Raw genomic sequence first — 25881 nt, forward strand, 5'->3', positions numbered from 1 at the left:
TGAGGAAGAAGTTGGCATTTTCACTTGAGAATGGATTAAGTGCTCCCATTCTAAACAATTCTTGCTGAAGAACATGCTATATATATTTTTAAGTGCATTTCAGAAATGTACTCCTGCAAACTCTCTCGAAGCTCTTACATAAATTTAATACAGACATGCACACATGTAGAGTGCTCTTCTCTTTTATAGGAAAGAAATATTAGCTCTCTCTGTGTGAGTCTCTGACTTTTGGCTCATATTTTGCAAGTAAGGTTGTGGGTGCAAGCATAAATTGCAAGGAGTTATATTCTCAAACAGTTCTCAATAAGTAGATTTACCAAAGTTATACTAAATTCATAAAGTAAATTCTACCTATTTCTCATTTTGTATTTGATATATAGTGTTTTCCCCTTAGAACTGGAAATTATCTTTGACCTCTTAAAAATGAATCATTGTCATGACCTCAGTGTTGAGTGATTGTCAATGCTGGCAGACAGTATCCAGAATAAAATCTAAGTGGTCATTTTGATGCCACCTGTTTGTGAAAGCTTTCCTCTTAAGCTACATAGGATAGGATTGTAATGACAGTATTTGAGTCCTAGCTTTGTACTCTCCTAGAGTACTTTTAAATACGTTAGTGAGTACTTTCTGAACTCTCGAGTTAAAATAGACTCAACTAAAAGCATAAAGCAATTATAGGAATAAAGCACATGATTCCACAGTTTATTTGATTTCACTTCTGTGTCAAGGATACTGGAATTAGCAGGTATTTGTGATATTTGGGTTCATTTCAGTTTTGTTCCTAAGACAAGTCAGTATTTGAAAACATTCCTTGGATTTGTTTTCAAGTAGGTTGTTCCAGCAGGTCTAATACAAAGGACACAGCCTACCTCAATCTTACTTTGAGAGCAGTGGAATTATGGGTCTATCTCAGGTCCGAAATATGGGATTGAAGTCACTGTTACTATAACACTGGGGAGGATGACAAATGCTGGGTATTCACTGTGTGGGAAACATGACAAGTGTTATGTAGAAGACAGGGGTGTAGCTTATTCTGCAGCTTCTCAAAGAACCAATAGCGGACAACTTCCAATAAAACACAGCGACCAGGGCCCTCCCAGTTGGCGCAGCAGGTTAGGACTGTAGCACTGCAAGCTAGCCGCAGCTGTTTCAGTGTTAGTTTGTTCCTGGCCTTGGAGGTGATCCACATGGTACGGCAGACCTCCCCTGACCTGCCCACTGCTCCCCTCAGCAGTGTACTTTCTCAATCGGCCTGTTCTGTTCCCCACTCTGTCTCTGGTGAATCCTCTCACCACCCCTGCACCTGTGGCATGTACCCCAGTTCTGTATGCATAAATAAATAAATCTTTAAAAAAAGAGCCCACAGTGACCCAATGTAAGGAAAAGTGATCTAACAATTAGACAATTAAAATTGCTGAATGCTATACTGGGTTGCTTTATCAAATGTCTGATTTGAGACTTTGGTCACTGATCATTAATGTGTTATTTGTAGGGTAAGGGTCACCATAACTGGAAATATAGTAGGTGAAAAAACCATAGCAGATATGGTCTGATGGAACAACAGTCAAAGTCCAGGATGTCCCAATAAGTCCTGAGGAAAATCCTTAGGATTCTGGAGAATGAAGATCAAAAATCATGGACTTTACATGAGTCCTCAGGTTCCTTCTAACTATTATAACCCACCAGTCACATGTTCAATGAAGGAAAACAAAAAATTTTATCTCCTTAAAATCCCTAATCTTGGTAATATTTTAAAATTAATTTTAAGATAACAAAAAATAGTCAGACTCAGCAGATTTTGGTAAGAGATTTCCATCTCTTTAGCACTGAATTTGAAAAATGTATCACATTTTATTTGTGTTCTATTTTACACTCTATATTCAATTATCTTTAAGTTCTCTGGGTTCTTCCTTCAAAATGTGCCTATCACCTGTCCCTTCTTTCTCTTTTTGGGTTACCAGAGAGTTCATTTTGAATCTGAACTATTATGTCAGTCTTTTAATGTGTCTCTTTCCATCCCATGGTATGAATTACTCCCAAATTAATGTTTTTAAACCACCCCCTTTAAGAGTCCGTTTCCTTTTTGGTGAAAATACTCAGTGATTCTCCCCGTTGACCGTGAAGGTCTCCATTCATTCCATGGCTGTGAACTTTGAGAACACCAGTCCAATGTCACTTTTCCTAATAGTACAAGGCCTGAAATTCCAGTAGAAGGACGAGCTGCCCTGGTACCTTCATGCCCATCTGTGTAACACTCACAATAGTGTCAGTGATTAAGGCTTAAGGGAACTGGGACAATGATGGCACCTGTGATCTGAAGATTGATTTATGTCAGATTTTGTAATCATCACGTTAGAATCAGAAGCAGGCTTTCCTGCTTAAAGTACTCCAATGGCTTCCCACCTCTTGTAGAATAAAAGATGACACAGCATCCTAGAAAGCCTCATAAAGGGGCCCAGTGCTTTCCTAAACAGCCCTCCCCCAATCACTGGAGACACTGATGTGTTTGCTGTTCTCCAAACCTGCCCAGCCACTCCTGTATCAGAGTCTGTGCTAACTGTGCTCCAAAGCTGGAATGTTCTTTCCTCAGATAGTAATAAGACTAATTTCTCACTCCTTTTAAAACTTAAGCTTAATGTCAACTTATCAGGGAAGTCTCCTGTGATCATCTCATTTAAAATGACAAATCCCCACTTTCACTCTTGTCTTTGTGCACCTTCTCTCTGTTTTTCTCTCTAACACTGATCTACTAGACTATGTACTTTACTTATGAATCCTCTTTTACTTATGGATCCTCATTAACTATCCTTGTAAGCTTTATGAGGGCAGGGATTTCTGTCTTGTTTCCCAGTGTAGCTTTAGAATGATGTCTTGCACATAGTAGGTCTTCAATAAACATATGTCTGATAAATGGATGGATGAACAAGTATAGTGTAATCTCTTGTTCTAGTCTCTAGTTTCTCTATGATATCACTAAATTTTCCTCCTGCAGTATCCTGAGTGAGGTCCACATTCTACACAGCCTGACCTATCTACCATTCTTCTGAATGTTCTTCCCCATCTTTGTGTTTCTGTTTATATTGTACTCACACTCTCAGGATCTCTTAGTGATTCTTCTACCCTTTCCACAATTTCTGCCATTAGGCTAAATTTTCATTTATTCCATGAAATCATCCCAAGCCTCATAGTCTCATGATTCTTCTCAGTTTTTAGAAAAATTTCTCTAGAAAATAACCTAAGTACATTCTGCATCGTGATATAACATATGTAACTATATTCTGATGCTATTTAAACTATGAAATTTTATTTAACTTCTCAAAATTTATATTTTGTTTCTCCAGTTTTGGAAGTTCTCCAAGAAAATGTTTGGTGCAAATGAAAAGAACTTCTCAGGGTACAGTTCTATTGCAGTCCCCCCCATTCCAACTTCCTCTAGATGATGATACTATCAGCAAGCACCTAGCACCCTTGACCACTGTGGGTGTGGGAGTGTGCCCTGTCACACCAGTAGGAAATCTCCACTCAGGTGCCTTGCTCATATTAGATGCTCAGAAAGTGTTAGATGATGGACTAATTGATCTTGTGTGGTTGTCATGTTCCAGATATTCAATGCTGATGAGGTTTATGTACTGAAGTTTATGTTCCATTACTCATTTTAATGGAGTAAAACTTAAAAGACTTCATGTAATGAAGATGAATGATAAAGAATTAATCATGCTAATTTTGTGATTGAACTGTTTTTAGGTCTTATCATATTAATGGGATACACCCAAACCTTTAGAGTTATACTTGTAAGAAGTGATTTTGCACACATGTTGCTCAGTTTATAAGCAGCTATTTCTATCATAATTTTTTAATGCAGAAATCTGAGTGAGGGAGTGAGTAACACCTTCTAAAGTATTTAGTCATGCAGAATTGAATCTGGGAGTCCCAATTATGTATATATCTTGCTTGTATCACTGTTTAGATATTTTTAATCATTATTTTTAATATGTTGCTATGGAAAGAAGTATTATACTTATTTAAAAACAAACTATGTGAAATAAATTTCTTTATGTAATGTCAATTAAATGCATGAAGTAACTATAAATCATGCAGGAACTAGTATCTAAAGATTTTTTTTTAAATATTTATTTATTTATGAATACAGAACTGGGGTACAGGCCAGAGGTGCAGGAGCGGTGAGAGGATTCACCAGAGACAGAGTGGGGAGCAGAGCAGGTCAACTGATGAAGTACACTGTTGAAGGGAGCAGTGGACAGGTCAGGAGAGGTCTGCCTCACCATGTGGGTCACCTCCGGCAGGGGGTGGGCAGTGATTGAACTCATGCTGAAGTGGCTTTGGCTTCTTTTTTTTTTTTTTTGCTGTGCCACCAGGGAGGGCCCTAGTATCTAAAGATATTTTTTTTTAAAAGATTATTTATTTATACAGAACTGGGGTACAGGCCAGAGATGCGGAGGGTGAGAGGCTTCACCAGAGACAGAGCGGGGAGCAGAACAGACAGATCGACTAAGTACACTGCTGAGGGGAGCAGCGGGTGGGTCAGGAGAGGTCTGCCACGCCATGTGGTCACCTCCGGGGCAGGCAGGGATCGAACTCATGCAGAAATGGCTTTAGCTTCTTAGTGCAGTGCTTTAACCCGCTGCGCCACCAGGGAAGGCCCTAAAGATATTTTTAATATTGCATAGAGAAGTACTTGTGTATATTAGATATTTGATAACTATTTTTAGAATTAAAGTCAAATTTGATGAGCTGGATTTATAAAACCTCTATTTTTAATTTATTTTTTGTGCTTTTCTTAAGCTAAATCTTATAGTCAAATTTGTAAACAGATTAATAGAGGAATAGACTTAATTTTAAAATAAACTTTAACATAATTCTGAGATGAATTAAGTATTAACTATAGATCCTGACTTAACCTAGTATGAAATAGATATACTTTTTGTTTCAGAAATTGCTGTGATCATGAAGAGTTTTCCATAACTTAAATTTTTAGAAGTTCAATCCTACTTTCTTACACATTAGAAAAGCCAATTCTTAAAAGAACTGTCATCATTTTTTTGGTTGTTTACTAGGGAACAAACAAGCTATAATATATTTTGAAATCTAGTTATGTAGTATTTTAGTATATGTGTGTCTATTGGGTTTAAAAGTATTCAAAATTTTGAAAGTTACAAATATTCTCAGATATAGGCTACTTTATTCCTAAAAATTTTCCAGTAGGATCAGTTTAAAAATAAAATATTGCACATTTAAAAATAAAATTTTTCCCTTATTCACATTTGAAATACTGTGGCAGGCAAAATATTTATGAAAAACAATGTTTTCATTCTTTCTCTTGTTCTGATGATGTTGTACTGTTCTTTGATTTTGTGACTTGTTTCTCTTGCTACTGAAGCCAGTATGAAAGCTTATTTAGTCTTTGATTAATAAAGATTAACATTGTGAAAATCTGTGTATTTACTAGCAAATAAGAGTTAATTTGAGACTTTTCAAGTTCTCAGTTTCAGGTAGGGATTAGTAGGTTTTCTCCAAAAGGAAACCAGCTAGGCAACATAGCTGAATAGTACATGTAATTCCTTTTTTCTGTACCAAAAAAATTCTAAGAAATGTGCAAAATTAGTCAAAAGATTACATTTCATTCTAACTTTTATCTATGAACAAGTCAAGGTATAGCTTTTAGATATAACAATGTTTTCAAACAAAATGTCCTCAAATGTAAACAATTCTTGCTTTGTTATTAATATTACATAACAATATAACAAATACAAACTATCAAAAAATGGAAATGAGTGATATTCATGTGAGGGAACAAGAGACAATTCCTTCAGTCTCTACTCTGGTGGTAGCTGAGGCATTATGTGGCTTTGCTATTCTAGGCCCCTATGCAACTTTGTCAAATGGAGCACAACTGCAGCGTTTCTATCCTGGAGGAGTCTATGGGTGAGGAGAGTCATCATCTTGGGGGGCTGTGAAGCATTTTGTATCTATAGGTCTCTTTAGGCACATGGCATCCCGTATCCCAGGTAACAAGAAAGATGGTTAGGAGCCTTATATAAAACATAAGTTTATAAAACTTGAAAGTTTATAAACATTGGTAAAACTTGAGATGTAACCCGAATAAAATTTACTTTGGTCATTTTGAAGCAATTTGTTTGAAATACTGTGGCCCTCAATCAAAATTGACAACCTCTGTAGTTACTGTGGTTTGTCTGACTAGACTCTTGAGAGTAGAGTTGGAGCCAGTCTCTGAATGGTATGGAGGTATTGATAACAAGGAAGAGTTACCTAGAATTTGCCTCTGTCTTATAATAATATGCACACTTCTGAAAATTTGGTCTGGTGGTCTGGCATCTTGAGAGACCTCCAATTCTTCTTTGTGGAGGCAATTTGAATCTCAGAAAACATTACTAGGGTGAATTGTTCCAGTAGGTTGGATTGTCCAGGTTCAGTGGATTGCATGGGTCATTCTGTCACCTCAGGAAGTCTGGCTCTGACATGTTTATAAAGGACAGGAAAGAGCTGGGTGATAAAATACCTGTAAGCCCATTACTATACATATCTTCAAGATAACATGTTTTGCCATGCAAAGCTGTTTAGTGCAGTGGTTTTTGAATAGTAGGTATTCAGCGAACACTAATAGAACTAAATTAAATCTAACAACTCTAAGAAGTATTATTTTTTTTTTTTGATTTATCATACCAGGTAAGTCATTTCCACTGAAGGATCTCATATGAGTTACCTAATGGGAGAATGTCTACTAAAATATGATGAAGTAATTATCATACCATAATTGATAATTATTAATATCTGCCACAGGATTGGATAAGGAATTTGTTTTCAGAAGTAAAACATTATAGAAAGAAGGCAGATTTTACTGAATCCATAATATTTGGATTAAGCTATCATGAGTATGTTTAAATGCAAAACTTTGTTTATCAGCATAAAAAGTCTTAGCTCTGCCTTATTTAGTATATTCAAATCTAGATTGTTTCCACCATCTCAAGATTCTGATTACAAACTACTAATAATTTGTTACCATTTGTGAGGCTTAGCAGGCATTATGTATGGTAAATTGATTTTTTTCATTTTTTAAATTGACAAATCAAAGTATCATTCAGCAAGGCCTATTTTTTAAAAGTATTTATTCAGTTGACAACCAATTCAAAACTAAAAGAGTTGAAATGTAACATAACTAAGACAGCAACAAATTGTCTGTAGCTTGGTATATATGAAGAAGAAAGAGATCTTACAATTATCTATGTGTGATTAAATCAAAATCTGTGCATAAATTCTGACAACCAGTTCTCTTAATGATTCACCAAAGGAATAAATTCAACATCTCAGTAGAATAAAAGTATATGAATATAAGATATTTTGCCTTGTTTTAAAATAGCAAGACTGGTATGAAATGTGTGACCCAGAACAAACAATGGTTTAAAGGAAACATTGCTCACAGAGACAGCATCTGGCCTGAGTTCTGCACCAGCTATGACCTTGGAGAAGGAGGCTAAGGCGCTCACTTTCTCATCTGTAAAAGGAGCAGCTGATTCAGATGCTGTCTCTGGCCCCCGAGGAGAAAGGAAGCTTCTTAGGGATTTGCAGAGTAGGCTTGACAAGAGGGGACTGGGTAGAAGTAATGTACCTAAACCCTCCTGACACAGTTTAAAGTCTTAAATTGCTAAACATTTGGTCAAGTAACAGTTTCTTAGCATATTATGCTCTCTTATTTGCAAGATAAAGAAAATAGTCTGGATCTCTGTATTTCTTCCTGTCTCCAACTTTTAAAACTTTTAAAAAATGAAATGTTAGAACAACAGAAGTTTTATCGTAAATCAAATATATGTTCAGATATACATCTACTGAGTTAAATACTAAACAAGTGAATTGTCATTCAAGTGCAGAAAGTAAAACTGTATTAGAAATAATCCTAGTTGATTAGTTTTCAAATTAATAGGTTCAGTAAATGACTATTTCTCTAAAAGCAAAAAATTATGAATAAATAAATCCTAAGTTTAAGGATTACCCTCAGTTTTCATTTTTTATGCAACAGTCCTTCACTAGGCTTTTATTACACTGATCACACTGTCTACACAAAACAAGAAAAGGTCTCTCAAAAAATATCCACAGAGAAAAATCTGAATGTTTTTGGTTCAAATAACCTAAAGTAGCAAAAAGGGGTCTTTCATTGGTGTAGGACATCACATAATATTGTGTTTTCTAGAGAAACACCAATTTTGGCATGGTTCTACCAGTACTTTAGTTAACTTGAGGTAAATTTTTAGAAAAATTCGGTTGATCTGTGAGACAGTAAGCATATTCAAATTGTTAAAGTTATGACTTCAATGGGATGAGAGCAAGTTTAGAAAACATTTTTATTAGACAAATTATTTAGACAAATTATACACAGAAAGCTCTGCCACTCATAACTGAGGCCTCCAAAAAGTGTTTGTGTACTTGTATAATAGGCAATACATCAAAATAGGCCTATTTGGAATATTGTACATGGTTAACAGTTTGTTTATAGCTAAAATCACTGCAACATCTGGTATGTCCCTATATAGCTTGTTGTAAAGATTTTGTTTTGTTTTAAAATCAGAGTTATGAATGAGATCATGAATGTTACAAGGGGAAACAAGTTGTGCATGCACTTAGGTACTTGCTACCCTGGAAACAAAATGGTTTTGCATGATAAGAAATTTTTCTGCCTTACACAGTAGACAATAGTTGAGATTTAGTACAAAAACAGTGACAGTACAAGATGCTCCCCAGAACAGAATTAGCATCAAAATATAATATACCTTAAGAATATACCTTTTAACTTTTCCTAAAGCAAATCACATAGGCTGATTCCTATATCAATCCTAGCCACAAAATGAATTAGATTAAAATAAGTATATGGCTGCGTAAAAACACAGGATAAGTTCTTGCTTCCTACTAACCACAGTTTAATTTAAGGATTACAAACAAAGTTCATCCTACATTTCTAACAGGTAAGAATGCTACTTGAAAAGGGTTGTGCACAAAGAGGCACTGTTTTTGCTGTCATCCTTCTATACAATTGGCATTAATATAAAAAATACATGACTCCTTTAAATAGAACTGAACCAAACAGGGAGTGAGGTGTAGAGCCCGGTATGGTTATTCTATTTTCTTCTTTAGGGTATTGTATGACAGTAATTAAGGCCACATCAATATTTTTTAAGGGCTCCCACTTCTCCCCAGCAACAGTTGAACTGACTGGCTTACTGCTTTGGAAGAGAATTTATTAACCTTCAATGATCTGTGTTTAAACTCTTCTAGATCTCTATGTGCTGTTGTAGCTAATAGCATTTTCCATTTAGATAATTAATGAAAAGTAAAGTTATCAAGGTTAGCTTTATACATTGCTGAATAACAAATGAGAAACTTATTCAAATGGGTTACATCTAGGAACAAATATTAAATCGCCCTGGATGTTTTAATAACAAAATTATAAAATATTCTCTGTTGGCAAACAATGCGAGTCAGAATAACATTAAAGCAACCTGCCTTTTCTAAGTGAAAAGACCCCCTGCGCTATACATAGCTCCTGTATACAATACTTTGTTTAAACTAAAGCTTTATTAAATGAATTGCAATAGCAATGGCCGCCTTTTAATATATATACACATTATATAGGTGCATATATATGTATATATATGAGATACTAATTTATTTAACACAATAGAGGCTTCTGCCATATGATAAAGTTTACTGTACATAAGAAAAAACTTTTAATACTGTACAATCACATAAAGGTCATATGCACTGTTGCAGTGCAAGAGTAGTTTTAACTGTAGTCTTGACTGGCATATTAATGGCTTTTTTGGTAATCCTACAAAATTGCATTCTCATATTATGTGGCCTGAATGGTCTTTAAATTATTTTATTAACACTGCAGGGGTTGCCTTTGGTCCACAGTTAAAGGACACTCAACAGCAGTGGAGCATTGTATGGATGCAGCAGAAGAATGTAAAAAGACTGAAGTTATTGCAATTATATTTTTAAAAAGAGAAATGTTACATAAGAGGCCTTTATGTAAAATGAATCCTGCATATACTCTTAGTATACTCAGTGCACATTTCCTATACTTGAAGTACAGTATATGAAAAGCAGACTAATAGGATCCTAGTATACTATATTCTGGGGGAACAAATTGAGTAATGCAAAAAAGTGGAGGGAAATGGGCAGGAGAAGAGGAGGAGGAAAAAGAGAGAGAAAGAAATGGAGGAGAGGGAGGAAATGGGGGAGAAGGACCTGGAGATTGTGACTAATCATCTTGATTTAAAAAAAGTTACATCCATGTTAGTCCCACAATATTACAGTTGCTCCTTGCAAAGGGAGTCCTACAAAAGAAACAGTGAAGCGATTTTGTTTGTTGCTCAAATGGAGGTGCCTCGGTCTGGATCATTACCCAGATTGAGCCCAAGGGTAGGAGTTGGTTGATAAGGAATAGATGACATTGTTTTTATAGGGCTTCTAAAAAAGCCCCCATTAGGCGCCCTGTGCCTAAAAGGGCCAGTTCGGTGCTCAGGCACATTGCCAAAAGCGAAACCAGAGGCAGCTTTAGCTGAGAGTGTGCGGCTAAGAGTCTGGATCTGCTCTGGGATAAAGGTTGTGGTGGTGATATGAGTGTTCCTGAAATCACTGATTTGCTCCAGTGCTTGTCGTGTTGGCAAAGTGTCAATGTCCAGAGGGGTCAAGTCAATTGACGAGGTGGAAAACTGTTTATGGGGGCTGTCGTCATCTGTGCACAAGCTATTTACACGTCTATGGAGGTGCTCCAGGTCAATTTCCTTGTCATCCTGGAGATGAAGAAAAAGAAGATAAGGTTCTCATCAGTACTAGCTTCCATGGTTAAAAAAAAAAAAAAAAAGTAGTTCAGCAAACATGATATGTAATTAACTGAACTTGGGGGTTCATTCATTTCCCAAATAGCTAGTGAGCACCTACTATGAGCCAGGCACTATACTATTTTGTAGGGGTACCAATATGATTCTGAGATCAGGTTATCTACAGTTCATATCTTTCTTACATTAAAGGTTCTAAAATGGGCACACCTCACATGCAACTACAAAAATATGGAAGCAGTAGCTTGGTGATTGCCATTCTTTATGAGCAGGGACAGACCCAGGCTAAACTGGATAGATTAAAAGTACGGCTTTGCAACTCATTTCCCCCACTTACACCTCTTCTTGACACATACTTTCTCCTTTTTCAGGGTTGTCTCATTCCACAAAGTTGGACTTTTTCTTTTCCCTTTATTCCTAACTTTAATGTTCTATTCTTAGAGGTAAGTGGTACCACATGCTACTTCACATTGAAGTGTTAGTGACTGTTAAAGTGTTATTTCTCTTTAGGTGAGAGATGTGTGAGATTGTTTAGAGACTGCACATTCAACAAAAGAGAATTGATATCTAATGGAGCGATTCTTATACTCGAGTTATCTGGTACCTGAATGAAGCAATATTGTGAGGTCAGTGGAACCTTTAGAGACTCAAATCATGCACGTGATGATGACAGATTTAGTTTAGGGCCAAATTTATGGTCAATGACCTCTAAATCAAAGAGGCTTGCAGCTGCGCTAAATGGAGTCTCAGTAAGCAGGTATTTAATAAAGAAGAAAGAAATAAAACCTTAATACCCCTCAGGAAGGGATATGCAAATATCCCTTAGAATTCTCACCAAAAGAGAGCAATAAAGCCCAGTACTTGAAAAATAAAAGTAGGATAAAGTGAACTTATCTTTTTTGTCTTATTTATGGCTAAATTCAATAAGTTAAGTATAGGGATTTAAAATATCTATTAATCATAAAATGAGAAAGTATTTCTTCATATGATCTGGATTAGCCATCATAAGTTAGAATGGAAGATATGTATTTTTTCATTGTTTTCCTCTGTGAAAAATATTTTGATGTACATCACTGTTTTTTTCTTTTCCTTGTAAGATCCAATAAAAAATATCCATTAATACAATGTTATTACTGAGAGTTTAGGGTGTTGAGAGACATAATTTTATGGTTCCCACAGCAACTATAATGTAGTTATCTATCAACAGATGCAATAATTCAAAATTTATTATTATATGTAGCAATTCAAAATATAAGGAGCTTGGGGAGTCCTTAATTTCCAGATTTTTGAGGATATGAAGCGTCAGCTATAATGTTACATTAATGTGGTAGTTTGCACTAAATCAGTGCCAATAAAGATAGCAAAAACTTATTCCATGAAGAAAACACTACAATAAAATCTGATTAATTTTTAGTTTATACTCCACTAATTTTCAAATATATGATCCTTCAGGCAGATAGGACACCAAGATACATCTTTGCTAAACCAAGCTTTTCCTTATAAATAATGCTTATCAACGTTGCATAGAAGGTGGTAGAAAGGAATCTTTAGACTATTTTAGCAGAAAGCAATCTTTTTGAAAGAATACATTAACATGCAAAAATTCATATGGAAATGAGAAGCACTTTTTATTTGTGCATTAAAGCACATCCCCTCAAAATTTGCTGTAAGCATCAGTTAACCAGTGGCTAGTTACAGAAAGTATAATATTGTCCTTTTTGAGAACTATAAAGCAAATCAAATCATTAAGCAAATTCAGTATTTTTTTGCTTCAATCGGGAGGTTTAGTAAATATTGTTTCATTTATTATTGAAAAAAAATCACCTTTTTGTTCTAGTGGAGATTAAAAGTACTTGAATCAAATAGTCTAGTTTCAGTTTTCTTTGACAATTAAACATTTTGAAATATACAATGCACACGGAACTTTAAAAGAGGTATTATGTGGAGCTTTGCAATTATTCTTTTAGATCTCTAGAAAAAAATTAATGCAGCCCTAGAGTTAAGCTGATTCAAGAGTGGAGGAGAAAATTTGAATGCTAGATGATTCCACTATATGTACTTATTATGTTTGGGTCCCTACAGTGCTACAAAACATACCAGTTTTATTGGCCTACACACAGGAAGATGTCACTGGTGGTAAAGAGAACATTTGGATTATTTTACTATAATATTGCATTTCTTAGACCAAATCTTAAAGATGTATGTAATTTACCTACAAGTTAAACAACCAATTGAAGCGAAATAATAAGCATCTTTGTGGGCTCGTCAAGGGAATCACAGCCTTTAAGAAAAATTAAAGTTTACCCTGAGATTTAGGAGAATTTTCAAGCTCTTTATGGCACATGAAATTGTTAAGCTTTCCGATTCTACAGTCTCCTGTACATTTATTGGGGCTGTTCTAAAGTGGAAATGGTAGCAGTCATCCCAATTTTGCCATTGCACAAATTTATTTTCAATTTTCAAAGATAGAAAAGCAAGGAACACCTCACACCCATTATCCACTCCCTCGTGATTATCCTCCCTGGTTAAAGAGCATCTTGATGCCTTCATTAGTGCCAAGCCCTCAAGCAAGTACCTCTTTTGATGGAACACGGGAGCCTTTCCTCTTGTTCCACCAGGTCTCCAGCATGGCTATGAAGCAGGAGAGGACAATTCCAGCTGCCAGGATACAGAACACCCCTGCAAAGCTCTTTATATCCAGTGCACCTCCTTTCTGCTTTGTGTCCACTGAAGAGTACAGGTCACACTGGCCATTCTTTGGCCACCACTTGTGCTTCAGGATGTCCATGTCACCATTTTGCTGAAGTTCCAGGATCCTTGGGGTAAAGGATACAATCACTTGTTATTGCAGATGTAGTGATTGCCCCTATTTATAACAGCCATTTGTAATCCCACCTCCAAGGAATAGTGGCTATTAAGGGTGTGAATTTATGTATAGATTAGCCTGCAGATGGAATGCTAGAGTACTCAACTCATTATTGATGAGATTCTATGGAGTTGTGCCACAGTGCTCTCCTACCACCTTCCTTCTCTTCCTCCCCCCATTCCATTCCCTTTGTCCTTTGGTTTTAGTCTACAATTTGAAATAGCCACCACTGTCTCTTCACTGCATGTTTGTTGCAGTGTGCGCTAACATTTGCACTTCCGAGGACTGTTTTTATGTGTTTTCAAGCTGCTACAGCTCTGTGTTCTTTCCCTACAAACAGAATGATGCTCTGGATCTTAATGCTTTCACAAAGAACGTTTTCTGTTTAACGCAAGATGCTGGCATAATGTCACCCAGCATATGCTACACATAAAGAAATTCAATTAAAGACTTCTATTATTTAACACCATATGGAGAAAACCTTGGGACAAGTTTGAAGTTGACGCAATACATCATTTTTGGTTTTTCACATAATAGATCTAGTTTCCCTTTTATTGCTAAAGGGAAAAGAATCTTACCTTGGAGAACAGGAAGAAAAGTTGACCAGAGGCTTTCAGAATTAGTTAAACTGGAATAAGAATTACCCCTTTTCTTCCACCCTTCCCTGGAGTCTGAGGGTAGCTGTAAAGTGCTTTATAAAATGTGCTTTTCATAGAGATTTTATTCTCAATCCTAAATGCACTTTAGGCTCTAAAGGAAACCTCCCTAGCTCTGGCGCTTATCCAGATTCATCCCCTTCTCAGGCAGGATGATCAGGGTTAAGGCCATAGGCAAGGTAGAGTGCACTACCCTCACAGGTTCCTTGAGTTTCCTGCCCAAACAGCTGAAGCTCTGTCTATGTTCATGAAGGCCGGTTTCCAGATTTTCTCCTAATTACACAAGTGGATAGGCAGGAGGAGAGAGAAATTTAGGATGGTATGTGCTCTAGGTAGTCACTGAGGGGAAACTCAAGCCTGGCTTACTAGGGATCATGAAGCTCTAGTCATCAAGATAAGAGCATAGAACTGTATTTTATCTCAGAGGTTTTGGTTGGTTTTCTAAATTTGTGTAAAACCACATTTTTGCACTTGTCCCCAAGCTCTAGATTATTTGGGGAATTACTGCTTTTGTAAGTTCTGTTGCTTCTGAGTGTTACTGAAATAGGGAAGTTAATTTGATTAATCAAATTTATTAAAACAATGATGAATATTTATAGGTCATCTTTTCCCCTTATGCTAGCCTTTATTTCAGATAAATGCATTCACATTTCCAGAAATTCCAAAAAATGTGTTCTATCAGACACTGCTACCTAAAGACATCTGCAAGAACAGGGTTCCATAGTCAGTCACTTTGAAAAACACCCTACTGGTAATTTACACAGAAGTTAGCCTATTAAAGGGTCTAGGAAGATCTGCAGATGAAAACTTGTAATAAGTTGCCATTTCCAAAATTTATCTGATTTTCATTCCTCTTTCTCATTTCTCCCTCCAAGTATACATATATTAATAACCCATGGAATTAGTACTCTGAGGAACACACTTGAAAAATAGTATCTTCACTGTTGAATTAAGAAAAAATTTTGCACAACATTCTTCTTACAAGGGACTGATCAAAAATCTACAAAACGCTCATAAAACTCTACAAACAATACAAATCATCCAATAAAAAATAGAGAGGAACATATTGGCATTTCTAAAGAGAAGATATACAGATAGCAAACGGTAAATGCAAAAATATTCATAATCATTTATTATTAGGGAAACACAAATAAAGATCACAATGAGACATCTCATGCCTGTATCAAAACCAGAATCAAGTGCTGACGAGGATGTGGAGAAAAGGCAATTCCTTTACACTGTTGGTGGGAATGTAGACTGGTCCTGCTCCTATGGAAAGCTGTGTGGAATTTCCCAAAAACTTAAAAATGGATCTTCCATATGACCCAATAAGTCCACTTCTAGGCATCTGCCTAAATAATTCAATAATATTTATTTGAAAAAAATTTACACTCTTATGATTATTGAAATAGTATCTGCAATAGTCAAGTTATGGAAACAATCTTCCCCCAAACAATGATTGTATCAAGATGTACATTCATGCAATGGAATATTACTCAGTAATCAAAATGGTGAACTCATAACATTTGTGGCAACATGAATGGAGCTGGAAGATAAAATGTTAAGTCAGGAGAAAAATAAATACCAGATAGTGTCACTTATATGTGGAAGATGGTGTCACTTATATATGTGGAACATAAAGAAACCAAACTAATGTCAGACAATGACAGCTAAAAATCTAACTCTTGAGTGCTGACTAGATGACTGAGTTTCCATAGGTGAAGTGTATGGGGGAGAGTTTAGAACAATGAGGAAAGGGAGCACAGAGCACACAGTACTGGACTATGGGTGACTTGGTGGCGGGTGTACTACAATGATGATACGTGAGGGAGGGGCTCCTGTTTCTCCAAAATACCAACAATAATGTAAGCCAATGTCACCACCTTTAATAAAAAAGAGAGACTTGACCCAAAGCACCAACCATTTGTTGCAATTTCTGGTGCTGTGTTAGGTATCACACAAATGTGTAATCACAGCATCAAACTTGCTTGCTTGGCCTATCCATAAATACTGTTTAGATGACTTTGAAAATCTTTTGCATATTTGCAAAAGGTAGTGAGGATAACACTGAATAGATTAAAGGGAAAGTTTAGTCACCTCTGAAGGAATAACTTTTTAAATTTGAGTTTATATTTATGTGTAGAAACAAAAGGAAACTACAGCAACATTTATTTACAAAATGAGTGTTTCTGTGGAACTGGAAGAGTATCCTTCATAGTACTCTACCCTATTTATGTCTGTTTCCTTTTCAAGAACATGTGCTCATTAGTTTCCATATTGACCAGCACAGAGTCCGGTATTGATTTGGTCAATACCAAAGGATTTGGTCCATGGACCTTGCATTCAGAGTCTTCTCTTTCTCTCTCTCTTTTTCATATCATTGATACTATTTCTAATTTATTCTAATCCCTCCTTTCATCCTGCATTCACTAAATATTCAAAGAATGATTTCATAGCATACATTTACTTGGGTATAAAATTTATTTTAAACTACAACTTCACTCTCAGTTATAATGTGTGTCACACCCTTTTTTTAATGCCTTCATGTTAACTTATTTTCATTCACATATTTATACAGGAATTATTATAACCTACTTTTTCTCTGTCAGCAGTGTCACTTATTTTGGTTTTAAAAATAATGATTTAGGTATGTGTATCTATCTATAGCTATACTTATATATATAATGCCACCCATTTTTACTCTGATAGAATATAGGATATTAAATTAGAATAATTTGTGTTATGTTTTAGATGCAGTGGGCTGGGTGTACTAGATCTTGAGAAGGGTGAGAAAGAGACTTCATTGTTCGAAAGCACAGGTGCTCAGAAATTGCAGGAAGGCTTCATTTTGGGGTACGCAGAGAAACTACACTGAAGATCCTCTAGTTAAGCTCTGACCCACTCACTGCAGATTCTAGGAATACAGGTTGGGATGGAATAGAAGTGTAGGAAGAGAATGAAATTATTGTCTACACCCAGAGTTTTGCCAAAAACCTAACTGCAAAGTCTTGTGTTTGTAGGAATTTATTTAGGAAAATCTTACTATACCTCACTTTTTATTATTTAAAATCATTTAGGGATTAGTAAATAAATTTATTAGAATCTAAAGTAGTGTATACAGACTATTGGGATGAGTCCTTATTAAAAAACTAGGAAATTTTATCCCCCAGATATTCAAAAGCACGGGTACCTTTGAATAAGACTTAAACACACACTCAAAAAGAAGGATTTGCCTTTTAATTATAAATATCACTGATGTGTGTGTGTGTGTGTGTTTGTGGTGCAAAGGTTAGAATTTTTTTTATAAATTGTATTTTTTCCAAAGTTCTGAAAAAGTTAAAGTTTTTGGTTTCTAAATAAAACAATGATAATTGTTTTGCTTAGAAGTGGTTACAAAAGGGAAGGGAGAAAGAAGTGGATAAGCAAGATAATGGGTTAATTGTGTGGTAAGGGAAGAATTGAGGTTACAGTGGTGAAATTAATGTAGTATATACATATGTTACATTTCAGTGATGCATACCTGAAACTTATATAATGCAATGTTCAATTATAATAAAATTTAGTTCTATGAAATGATTGTTTTTGTTAATATGTGCAGTTTCCACAAGATGGCAGTCTGTGCTCACAGAGAGCAAAGTGCTACTGCCATTATAGTTTACCTGTGAGTTTAAAACGCGAAGTATAAACTTCTTGCTGCTGTAAACACTTAAAAGATTATAAACAAGTTTGGATACTAGACTGTGATGAGCAATTGGATGAGACAACTTCTTGGAGAAGAAAACTTCCTGTCTTTTTTTCTCCCAGATAACAGCAGTATTTTTGGGAATGAGTGAGATCATAAACTAAAAGCACCTTGCTCATTTCTTAACACTTAATATGCTACCCAAACTCAAAATTTACAATTATCATCCATATGTTATTGATATTCTTTGGATCATTCGGGCACACACTTCTTAATACTGAATTATATTCCCAGGTGAAACAGTGAAGGATTGCTTCAGGGACAAGACATTGCTTTTTGTCCAACAACATTAAAACATCTGTAAGCATATCTAACAGAAAAATCTTAGAAGTTCATAAAACATAGCTTTAGCTTGAAAATGCCTAACAAAAAAATCTTGCATGCATGCAATTTTTTACTGGTATAAGTGAATGAATTTCTGCAGAAAAGAGTGGAGAAGCAAAATATCTTTCATATTCAAATACCAATATTCAATAGGTTTGAGACATTTATCTTAAAAAGCTCTTTGCTTACTTTGAAGATAACCGCATAATTCATATATGAGTATTGCATTAATTATTATCCTTAATCACTACTGCCGAAATTGGTTTGCAAATTAAACTTTTTTTAGAACTAATAAATTTCATCTGAAAGATGTTTTCAAAGTGTGGCAACTTTGATTTTCTTTTTGAGTACTATAGCTGTCTATTAATTTTTTCTCAATTTTCTTTTTTTTTTTTTTTACCCTTAGGTAAATTCCTGTGGACTTATAAAAAAAGACATTGGTTAGCTGAGAAAAAAAAGTTACCTGAATTAATGATAATGAGAGACTTTGAAGCAAAGCAGGAACATATTAGAACAAAACAAACAAACAAAAAAACTGAACACATCATTTCTCTACTTTCCCCTTCACTCATTCTATGGATGATATAGAACAATATTTCCTCCAAAGTGTCATAGTCCACACCACAAAAGTAAGTTACATGGTATATTGGAGGTAGTCAATGTCTCCATAAGCCTCAGAGGGCCTTTGGCTGAATAGTCAACCTCTGTAAGCCCTGCTTTGTGTATCACTGAATCACTATTCTAACAATATCTTACTACATATACTGGAAAATACTTATATAGATTAAAAGACTTTTTGCAGTGACTGACATAGAGAGTAAACCACTGAGTTGGAACTAGAACCCAGGTCTGCGTTCCAAAGCATTCCCTTCAGTATATTACCACAGTCTCTAAGATGTAACTCTTTAGAGAGGAGCTGTCTCTTTCGGTTTTAGAGGTTTGTTAGGTCCTGAGCAAAATCACCACCAAAGTTTCCTTTAAAGCAAACAATATAATTACATTATGATTGCAAATTTATCCCTACATAATTTGCATGTATAAAGAAAATGTAGCTTTTTTCTATAGTCAACTGATCTTTCTCTGAAGAATAGGGCCTGCCAAGCAGCAAGACCAAAACTAAAATTAGCTCAATATGATTTAAAATTTAATTTGATAATAATTTAACATGTCTCTAGCTTTAGCTCAATTCACTGGAGAGAATTACTCAATCCTTCTGATTCCTCCCCATTTCCTTTGCTCTTTTCCAAAATGGCATCGAGGTTTAGACAGGACCATATTATATCCTGTCTATTGGCATTTTGGGGAACAGGAGCAGCAGGTTTCATGTCTGTCTTTGGAGCTGTGCTGGTAGTTCTCTCTTGAAGTATGGTGGACAGGGTTCAGTCCTTACCTGGTGACTGCTGCTAAAGCTGCAGAGGCCAAAAGTCAGCTAACCTGGTTAATGTGTTTCTCAGTATCTTTCAGACTTGGTCTCCTTTGACCTTGTGAGGTGCTGTTCACCTTTCTAAGCCCCATTCTCTTTAGCCAGCCTCTCACTATTTTTTTTAGCTGTTTAGGTAATACTGTGGTGCCACCTTGCTGCTCACCTAAAGGAGTCCCAAGTGTGGTTCTTGTGCTTTAACTCAGCATGTCTTTAACTCAGTGAGGTGGATGGGGCTGGAGTGAAGGCTGAACATTGTTTTGCTGTTCCTGAAGATATGGCTCTGGCTATTCAAACACTCTAAGTGTCATACCTGATGTCCCCAGAAGTTCTGTCAGAGACACTGTCAGGAAGAGGAATAATAGGCCTGCTAGCCTTGGTGAAAGTCAGTCTCACTATGGGTCTCCACTTGCCCAGCTTCTACCCGCCTCTGTCATTTGTGGTAAGCTCGAGTCAGACAGCCACATACAGGTTTCCTTTTATCTCTTGGATATCCTTTTTATACTCAAGTCTTCAAGTTGCTTGGTCTGATGCAACTTGGAGATAGGAATGATGATAATAAAAATTATTTTAATATTTCAACAATATCTGTTACCTACTTTTGAGGTTTTATGTCACCTAGGTTAAAGGATATTTAGGATAAGGTTTATTGTCACTTATTATCTAGAAAGAAATGTTGGGAATAAGTGAAAAATATATTTTTGATATACTGAGTAGGTCAACTTTGGCCCAGAGTATCAATATTATTGAATTCATTTGCTGCAGGTTCACAAAATTACAGAGGAAGAATTTATAATAATATACAGGTGATATTCAGAAAAAAATAGTCAGTTTGATACGTTTTCATTCATTCATTATCATTTCTTTCATTTCACTCTTGGAAAATGTAGCTAAACTTGGGTTGAAGTAACAACACTTATCAAAGACTCAGATTTAACATTAAATTAAATAGCCATTCTCTGATCATTTTATCTGAATCACTACTTGACCATCAGAGTTGTATAAATAAAGTTTATAAAACTCCTGTGAATCAGATATCAGTTGACTTTTTTCTTAATTTTTTTAAAAGAGTTATTTATTTGTGCATACAGAACTGGGGTACAGGCCAGAAGTACAGGGGCGGTGAGAGGATTCACCAGAGACAGAGTGGGGAGCAGAAGAGGCAGATCAACTAAGTACACTGCTGAGGGGAGCAGTGGGTGGGTCGGGAGAGGTCTGCCAGCCAGGTGTCACCTCTGGGGCAGGTGGGGATCAAACTTATGCAGAAGTGGTGTTAGCTTCTTAGTGCTATGCTTTAACCCTCTGCGCCACTAGGGAGGGCCCTTACAAAAACTTTTTTAATGATCACTTAGAAGCACTGGATACAATAAATATTCATTGATAACATCTGATATCTCTAGAAAATATTTCCCTTGTTTTATTTATATTTTAGTGCTGTGCTTTAACCCACTGCACCACCAGGGAGGGCCCTGTTTTATTTATATTTTAAATAGTTTGCCCATTTAGTTTAGCTAAATTCCAGTTGCCTAAGTCTAATCTACTAAATTTGATTAAAATCATACTGGTGAATATGGTGTTTCAAGTAAGTTTATTTTTTTTATTATTATTTTTTTAAAGATTTATTTATTTATTCATATAGAACTGGGGTACAGGCCAGAGATGCGGAGGGTGAGAGGATTCACCAGAGACAGAGGGGGGAGCAGAACAGGCAGATCGACGAAGTACACTGCTGAGGGGAGCAGCGGGCGGGTCAGGAGAGGTCTGCCGCGCCATGTGGTCACCTCCGGGGCAAGCGGGGATGGAACTCATGCGGAAGCGGCTTTAGATTCTCAGTGCTGTGCTTTAACCCGCTGCGCCACCAGGCAGGGCCTCAAGTAAGTTTATAAATATCATCTTTTTGTTAAGTGCCAGATATTCAGTTTGTTGGGGTTAGTGAGCCACACCCTTCCTGCTGCAGCGACCTGGTTCTGTTTTGTAGTTACAGAAAGAGGCTGGAGTCAGATTTGGCCTGCTGGCTACCTTTGCTGATCTGTTTTAGAATTCCCACAGCAAATAACTTTACGGAATCAACAGGTTCCTATTTCACTGATAGAACTATTGAAATACAAGTCAATTGAGCCTTAATTGAGTTGGCTAAAATTACACAATTAGGAAGTATCAGAGTTGGATTTATTTATTTATTTATTATTTTTTTACATCATTCTTCATTTTGTAATACCCATGGGCTTCCAACTACCAACTCACCTGTGTGGTTTTAAAAGCAGATATTTTGAATCTTATTCCACTGCTTTTAACTATGTATTAATATTTAATTAAGTTTTAGTAATGCCTCTCATTAACTTGTCTGTACTTTTCAATATGTGTAAAGTGATAACACATGGATTTTTATTTGATTACATCAAGATAGAATTTGTTTATTAAAAGTCACAGAATAAAGCTTTGCTCAAATGATCTTTGGATTTCCTGAGTATCATGGAATATATAGCTGAGCCTTTATCTTACAATTGGAACCACCCATGTTCCAGAGAGTGAATAATTATTGAGATAAGATAGTCCTTATTATCAGATATTGCCTATATTTGCTGACTCATTGTTGGAAAGGAGTTGGAATTTACTAAAAATGGGTAAGCCAATTAACTGAAGCAGAAAAAGAACTATCTCTTTTAATTAAAAGATATAAAAATAATTTTCAATTATTTGTGACTAGAATTATTATAAACTAATTAGTTATTTTAGGGTTGGTAAATAATTACTATAAATAATGGGAATGAAACACATACAGGAAGGCAACTAAGAGATGAGATCACATTTAACTCCTACAAAGAGCGGTGAAATGACTTGTCCAGCACAGTACCAGAAGGCAATTCAACAGGACTGGATTGAATTAGTTCAGTTACTGTTGAAGGCTGCTACTTCAGGAGTCATGCAAAAAGAGATGCTTCCTGCCAGGTTTCAAACCTGTTAGCTCACTTTCCAATTTGAAAATGATAATTTGATAAAAGCTTTAATTGGTCAGATTTAATTTTCTTATTAACAAAGAGTAACCATGTTCTTAAGTAGTAAATAATGAGCTCCTAAGGCATCATATGTCTGTGTATGGACAATAAAGTGCAAACTTTATCCAGCTCAACTTCTTTCCATAAGAATAACAATAGTAAATGCATATATAATACTATAGTTGTAAAAGCACAATTCAAAAAATTGCATATCATTTGATTTACTTCTGAGATAATCTTGTGAGGGAGAAATTAGATGGTGAATTGATTTTTTTTCTCTCTGTTATTCTTATAAAATACTTTAAGAAGTCTGAGAGATCTCAGTTTTCATTTTAAAGTATAGGAGTTTGAAGCTAAAAGGTGAATAAAATTTCCTCAGGTCATACATAAAGCTGGTAAGTGACCTAGCCAGATCTCAAGCAGGTCTTTTGGTGTATGTAGTTTTCAATCTGACATCAAAAATCTTTCTTATCCCTAAAGGAAACCAGTGTAAGCAAAAGCTTTATTTCCTGCTACATTACTAACTGAGGCTTTAACTGCTCAAGTTCCTTGGATAACATGTATTCCATTGTATCCACTTACAAACATTGCACTTCCTGGTGTAATGCGTGGGGATGTCTCTAGAGAGACACATGCATATCTTATGAGTTCATTAATCTCTTTGTGATTAGAGTAAACATCAGATGAATTCATTATCACAAGAACCTAGGGGACTTTGCCAATGTTATCAAAATAAGGCAGTATATTCAAAATAAGGAAGCTGTGTTCTGAGACTTTTTTCATTCATTGTAATTCAATGTATTGTGAAGTTTTGATCCATGTTCTATAGACTTTCATGGCTATCCCACTGAAGTTTTTCCTTAGATTTTAAGCAATAGTTCATAAAAGCGACACTATTTATTAAATATTTCTTAATTATTTTGAAGCCATGCATTTAATCTTCAACACAAAGTAGTTTTTATATTCAAATAGTGATGAGATTTTTGTTGACTCTAAGAATCATCGTGCTTTATAGATACATTCACTATTTGATTGAAGATGAAACTTAAAGATAAAATATATAAATAAATAGATAAATAGATAAAATATATAATGCCCCTTCAAATTGATCACTCACAGTTAGAGACATCTTCACCACAAGTCTGGCATTGCTTCAGGGGGCAAAATCAGTCTTATTCATTGAAAATAATTGCTTAAAAAAATCAAATTAGCAGTATGATGGATCTCAAGATTTTGGTGACTAGTGAACTTTAATTATTATATACTTTATGTGTTTATGCTGGCAGTAAAAGTCAAGCACTCATTATAGAAATGGCAGACATGATCTTTCATAAAATGAGTGCTGGGCGGCAAATGAATAGATAATCAGGATAATGAAAGCTAGTCACAGAGATGCTAGAGTGCTCAAAAGACCCCAGCAACAGCTCCCACTGAGACAGAGGGCATAATTGCAACTGGAAAGAGAACACTTTTGGTGATCTTTTAAAATGTCAATTTCATCCTTAAGCTCAGTGTGATATTTGGGTTAAAGGGTAAAGGGGAAAAATTCTTTCATTCTGCAGAGAGAAGCTGGCAGTGCTCATGTCTGCGTACCATCACTCATCGGGCAATTGCAAAATCTTAGTCAGAACTTCAAGTGTATATTTATGAAAAGCAGCCATAAAGTCGAACTTATTTTGATTAGTTAATTGAACACATTTTATGATTTTCACATATTTGCATCTGGCAACTAAACTAAAAAAGTGGAATTCTGCTGTTCTAAGTGTACATGGCTAAAATTGTGCTTTGTATCTTGGTATACTGTTAGAAGAGAGACAAGTACGGAGACTGAAACTTTTGAATGGACATTCTCATGAACATTTGAATAAACACTTTTATAAGTGGAATAGCAATTTAAATATATGATAAAAATCCATTACTATAAGAGCTGTCATAGCAGATACTTTAGTAAGTGGAAAATTCTTTTATGGTCCAAATAAAATCTCTTACCTTAGTGGTTGTATATTGATATATACTTAAACAAATCCCAAGGCATATTTATATTAGAGTTCATAGGTAAATTTTAGCATAATTAAAAGTCTCAGTTAAAAGTTAGATCATTGATAATGATCTGTTTTACTATATTTTCATTGGTGAAAGTAAAGGATTTAAAGAAATAATCTATTTTTTTTGTGTGTTTTGCATTATATACATCATTTCAATTCTGTTGGAAAAGTGTTTCAAAATGTTTTAGTAAAGATAGTTGAAGTCAGTAACAAACTTTTCTCACAGTGATTAGAACCATAGAAAAAGAATGAATCTTTTCATTTTAGACACTTTTTAAAAGCCAATATTACTTTCTCATCTAATCATGTGATAATGCTTCCTTATAAATGGAGAGGGAGAGTCTGGGGGAGGGACAGTCTGGGCAGGGTGTTGAGGGGCCCAGTGGACTACGGTGTCTCCGTGGTCGTAGGTGTGGTAACATGAACAGAAAGAATTATGAGCCTAGACCTCTGAATCATATACAGTGTTGTAAACTAAAGTTAACCCAACAAAAACCAAAATTGTATACAAAATAGAAAGCAGATGACCAATATAATTATGTACAGTTAAAGGAAAAAAAAACTGTTTCTGGAATGATTATCTGTGATATTCTGCTGTGTGAGCCATGTTCTGAAAGGCACTGTGCAAAATGGTAACCAAACTTTGGTTTCAAAACAGGGGACACCATACAAATATCTCTTGGAATAAGCGTCATTTAACAGCTCTCATAATGCAACTGCCAGTACGTTGGTTTTGGACTTCTAACCCTCAGAGATATGAGAAGTAAATTTCCGTTGTTTAACCACCCCCCATCTGTGGTATTTTTTTTTTTTTAAAGATTTATTTATTCATGGAACAGGCCAGAGATGCAGGGAGTGATAGGATTCACCAGAGACAGAACGGGGAGCAGAACAGGCTGAGGGGAGCAGCGGGCGGGTCAGGAGAGGTCTGCCACGCCATGTGGTCACCTCCGGGGCAGGC

At 35.6% G+C, this 25881-nt stretch overlaps 1 protein-coding gene across 2 annotated transcripts in view; it reads right to left on the reverse strand.

The window, feature by feature from the left end:
* Positions 1 to 8361: 8361 nt before the first annotated feature.
* GRID2 (glutamate receptor, ionotropic, delta 2) overlaps positions 8362 to 25881 on the reverse strand; it is a 1454036-nt gene continuing 1436516 nt past the window's right edge. For both annotated transcript variants that reach the window (XM_004681119.2, XM_004681118.2), the window contains 2 exons: positions 13447 to 13687; positions 8362 to 10826 (listed from right to left, as the gene is read on the reverse strand). In XM_004681119.2, coding sequence (XP_004681176.1) covers positions 10404 to 10826; positions 13447 to 13687 — 664 coding nt within the window. In that variant the 3' untranslated portion in view covers positions 8362 to 10403. The remainder of the gene's footprint in view (positions 10827 to 13446; positions 13688 to 25881) is intronic.

This window comes from Condylura cristata, unplaced genomic scaffold, assembly GCF_000260355.1.
Source record: "Condylura cristata isolate star-nosed mole 26May11 unplaced genomic scaffold, ConCri1.0 scaffold00012, whole genome shotgun sequence".
Classification (NCBI taxonomy): Eukaryota; Metazoa; Chordata; class Mammalia; order Eulipotyphla; family Talpidae; genus Condylura; species Condylura cristata.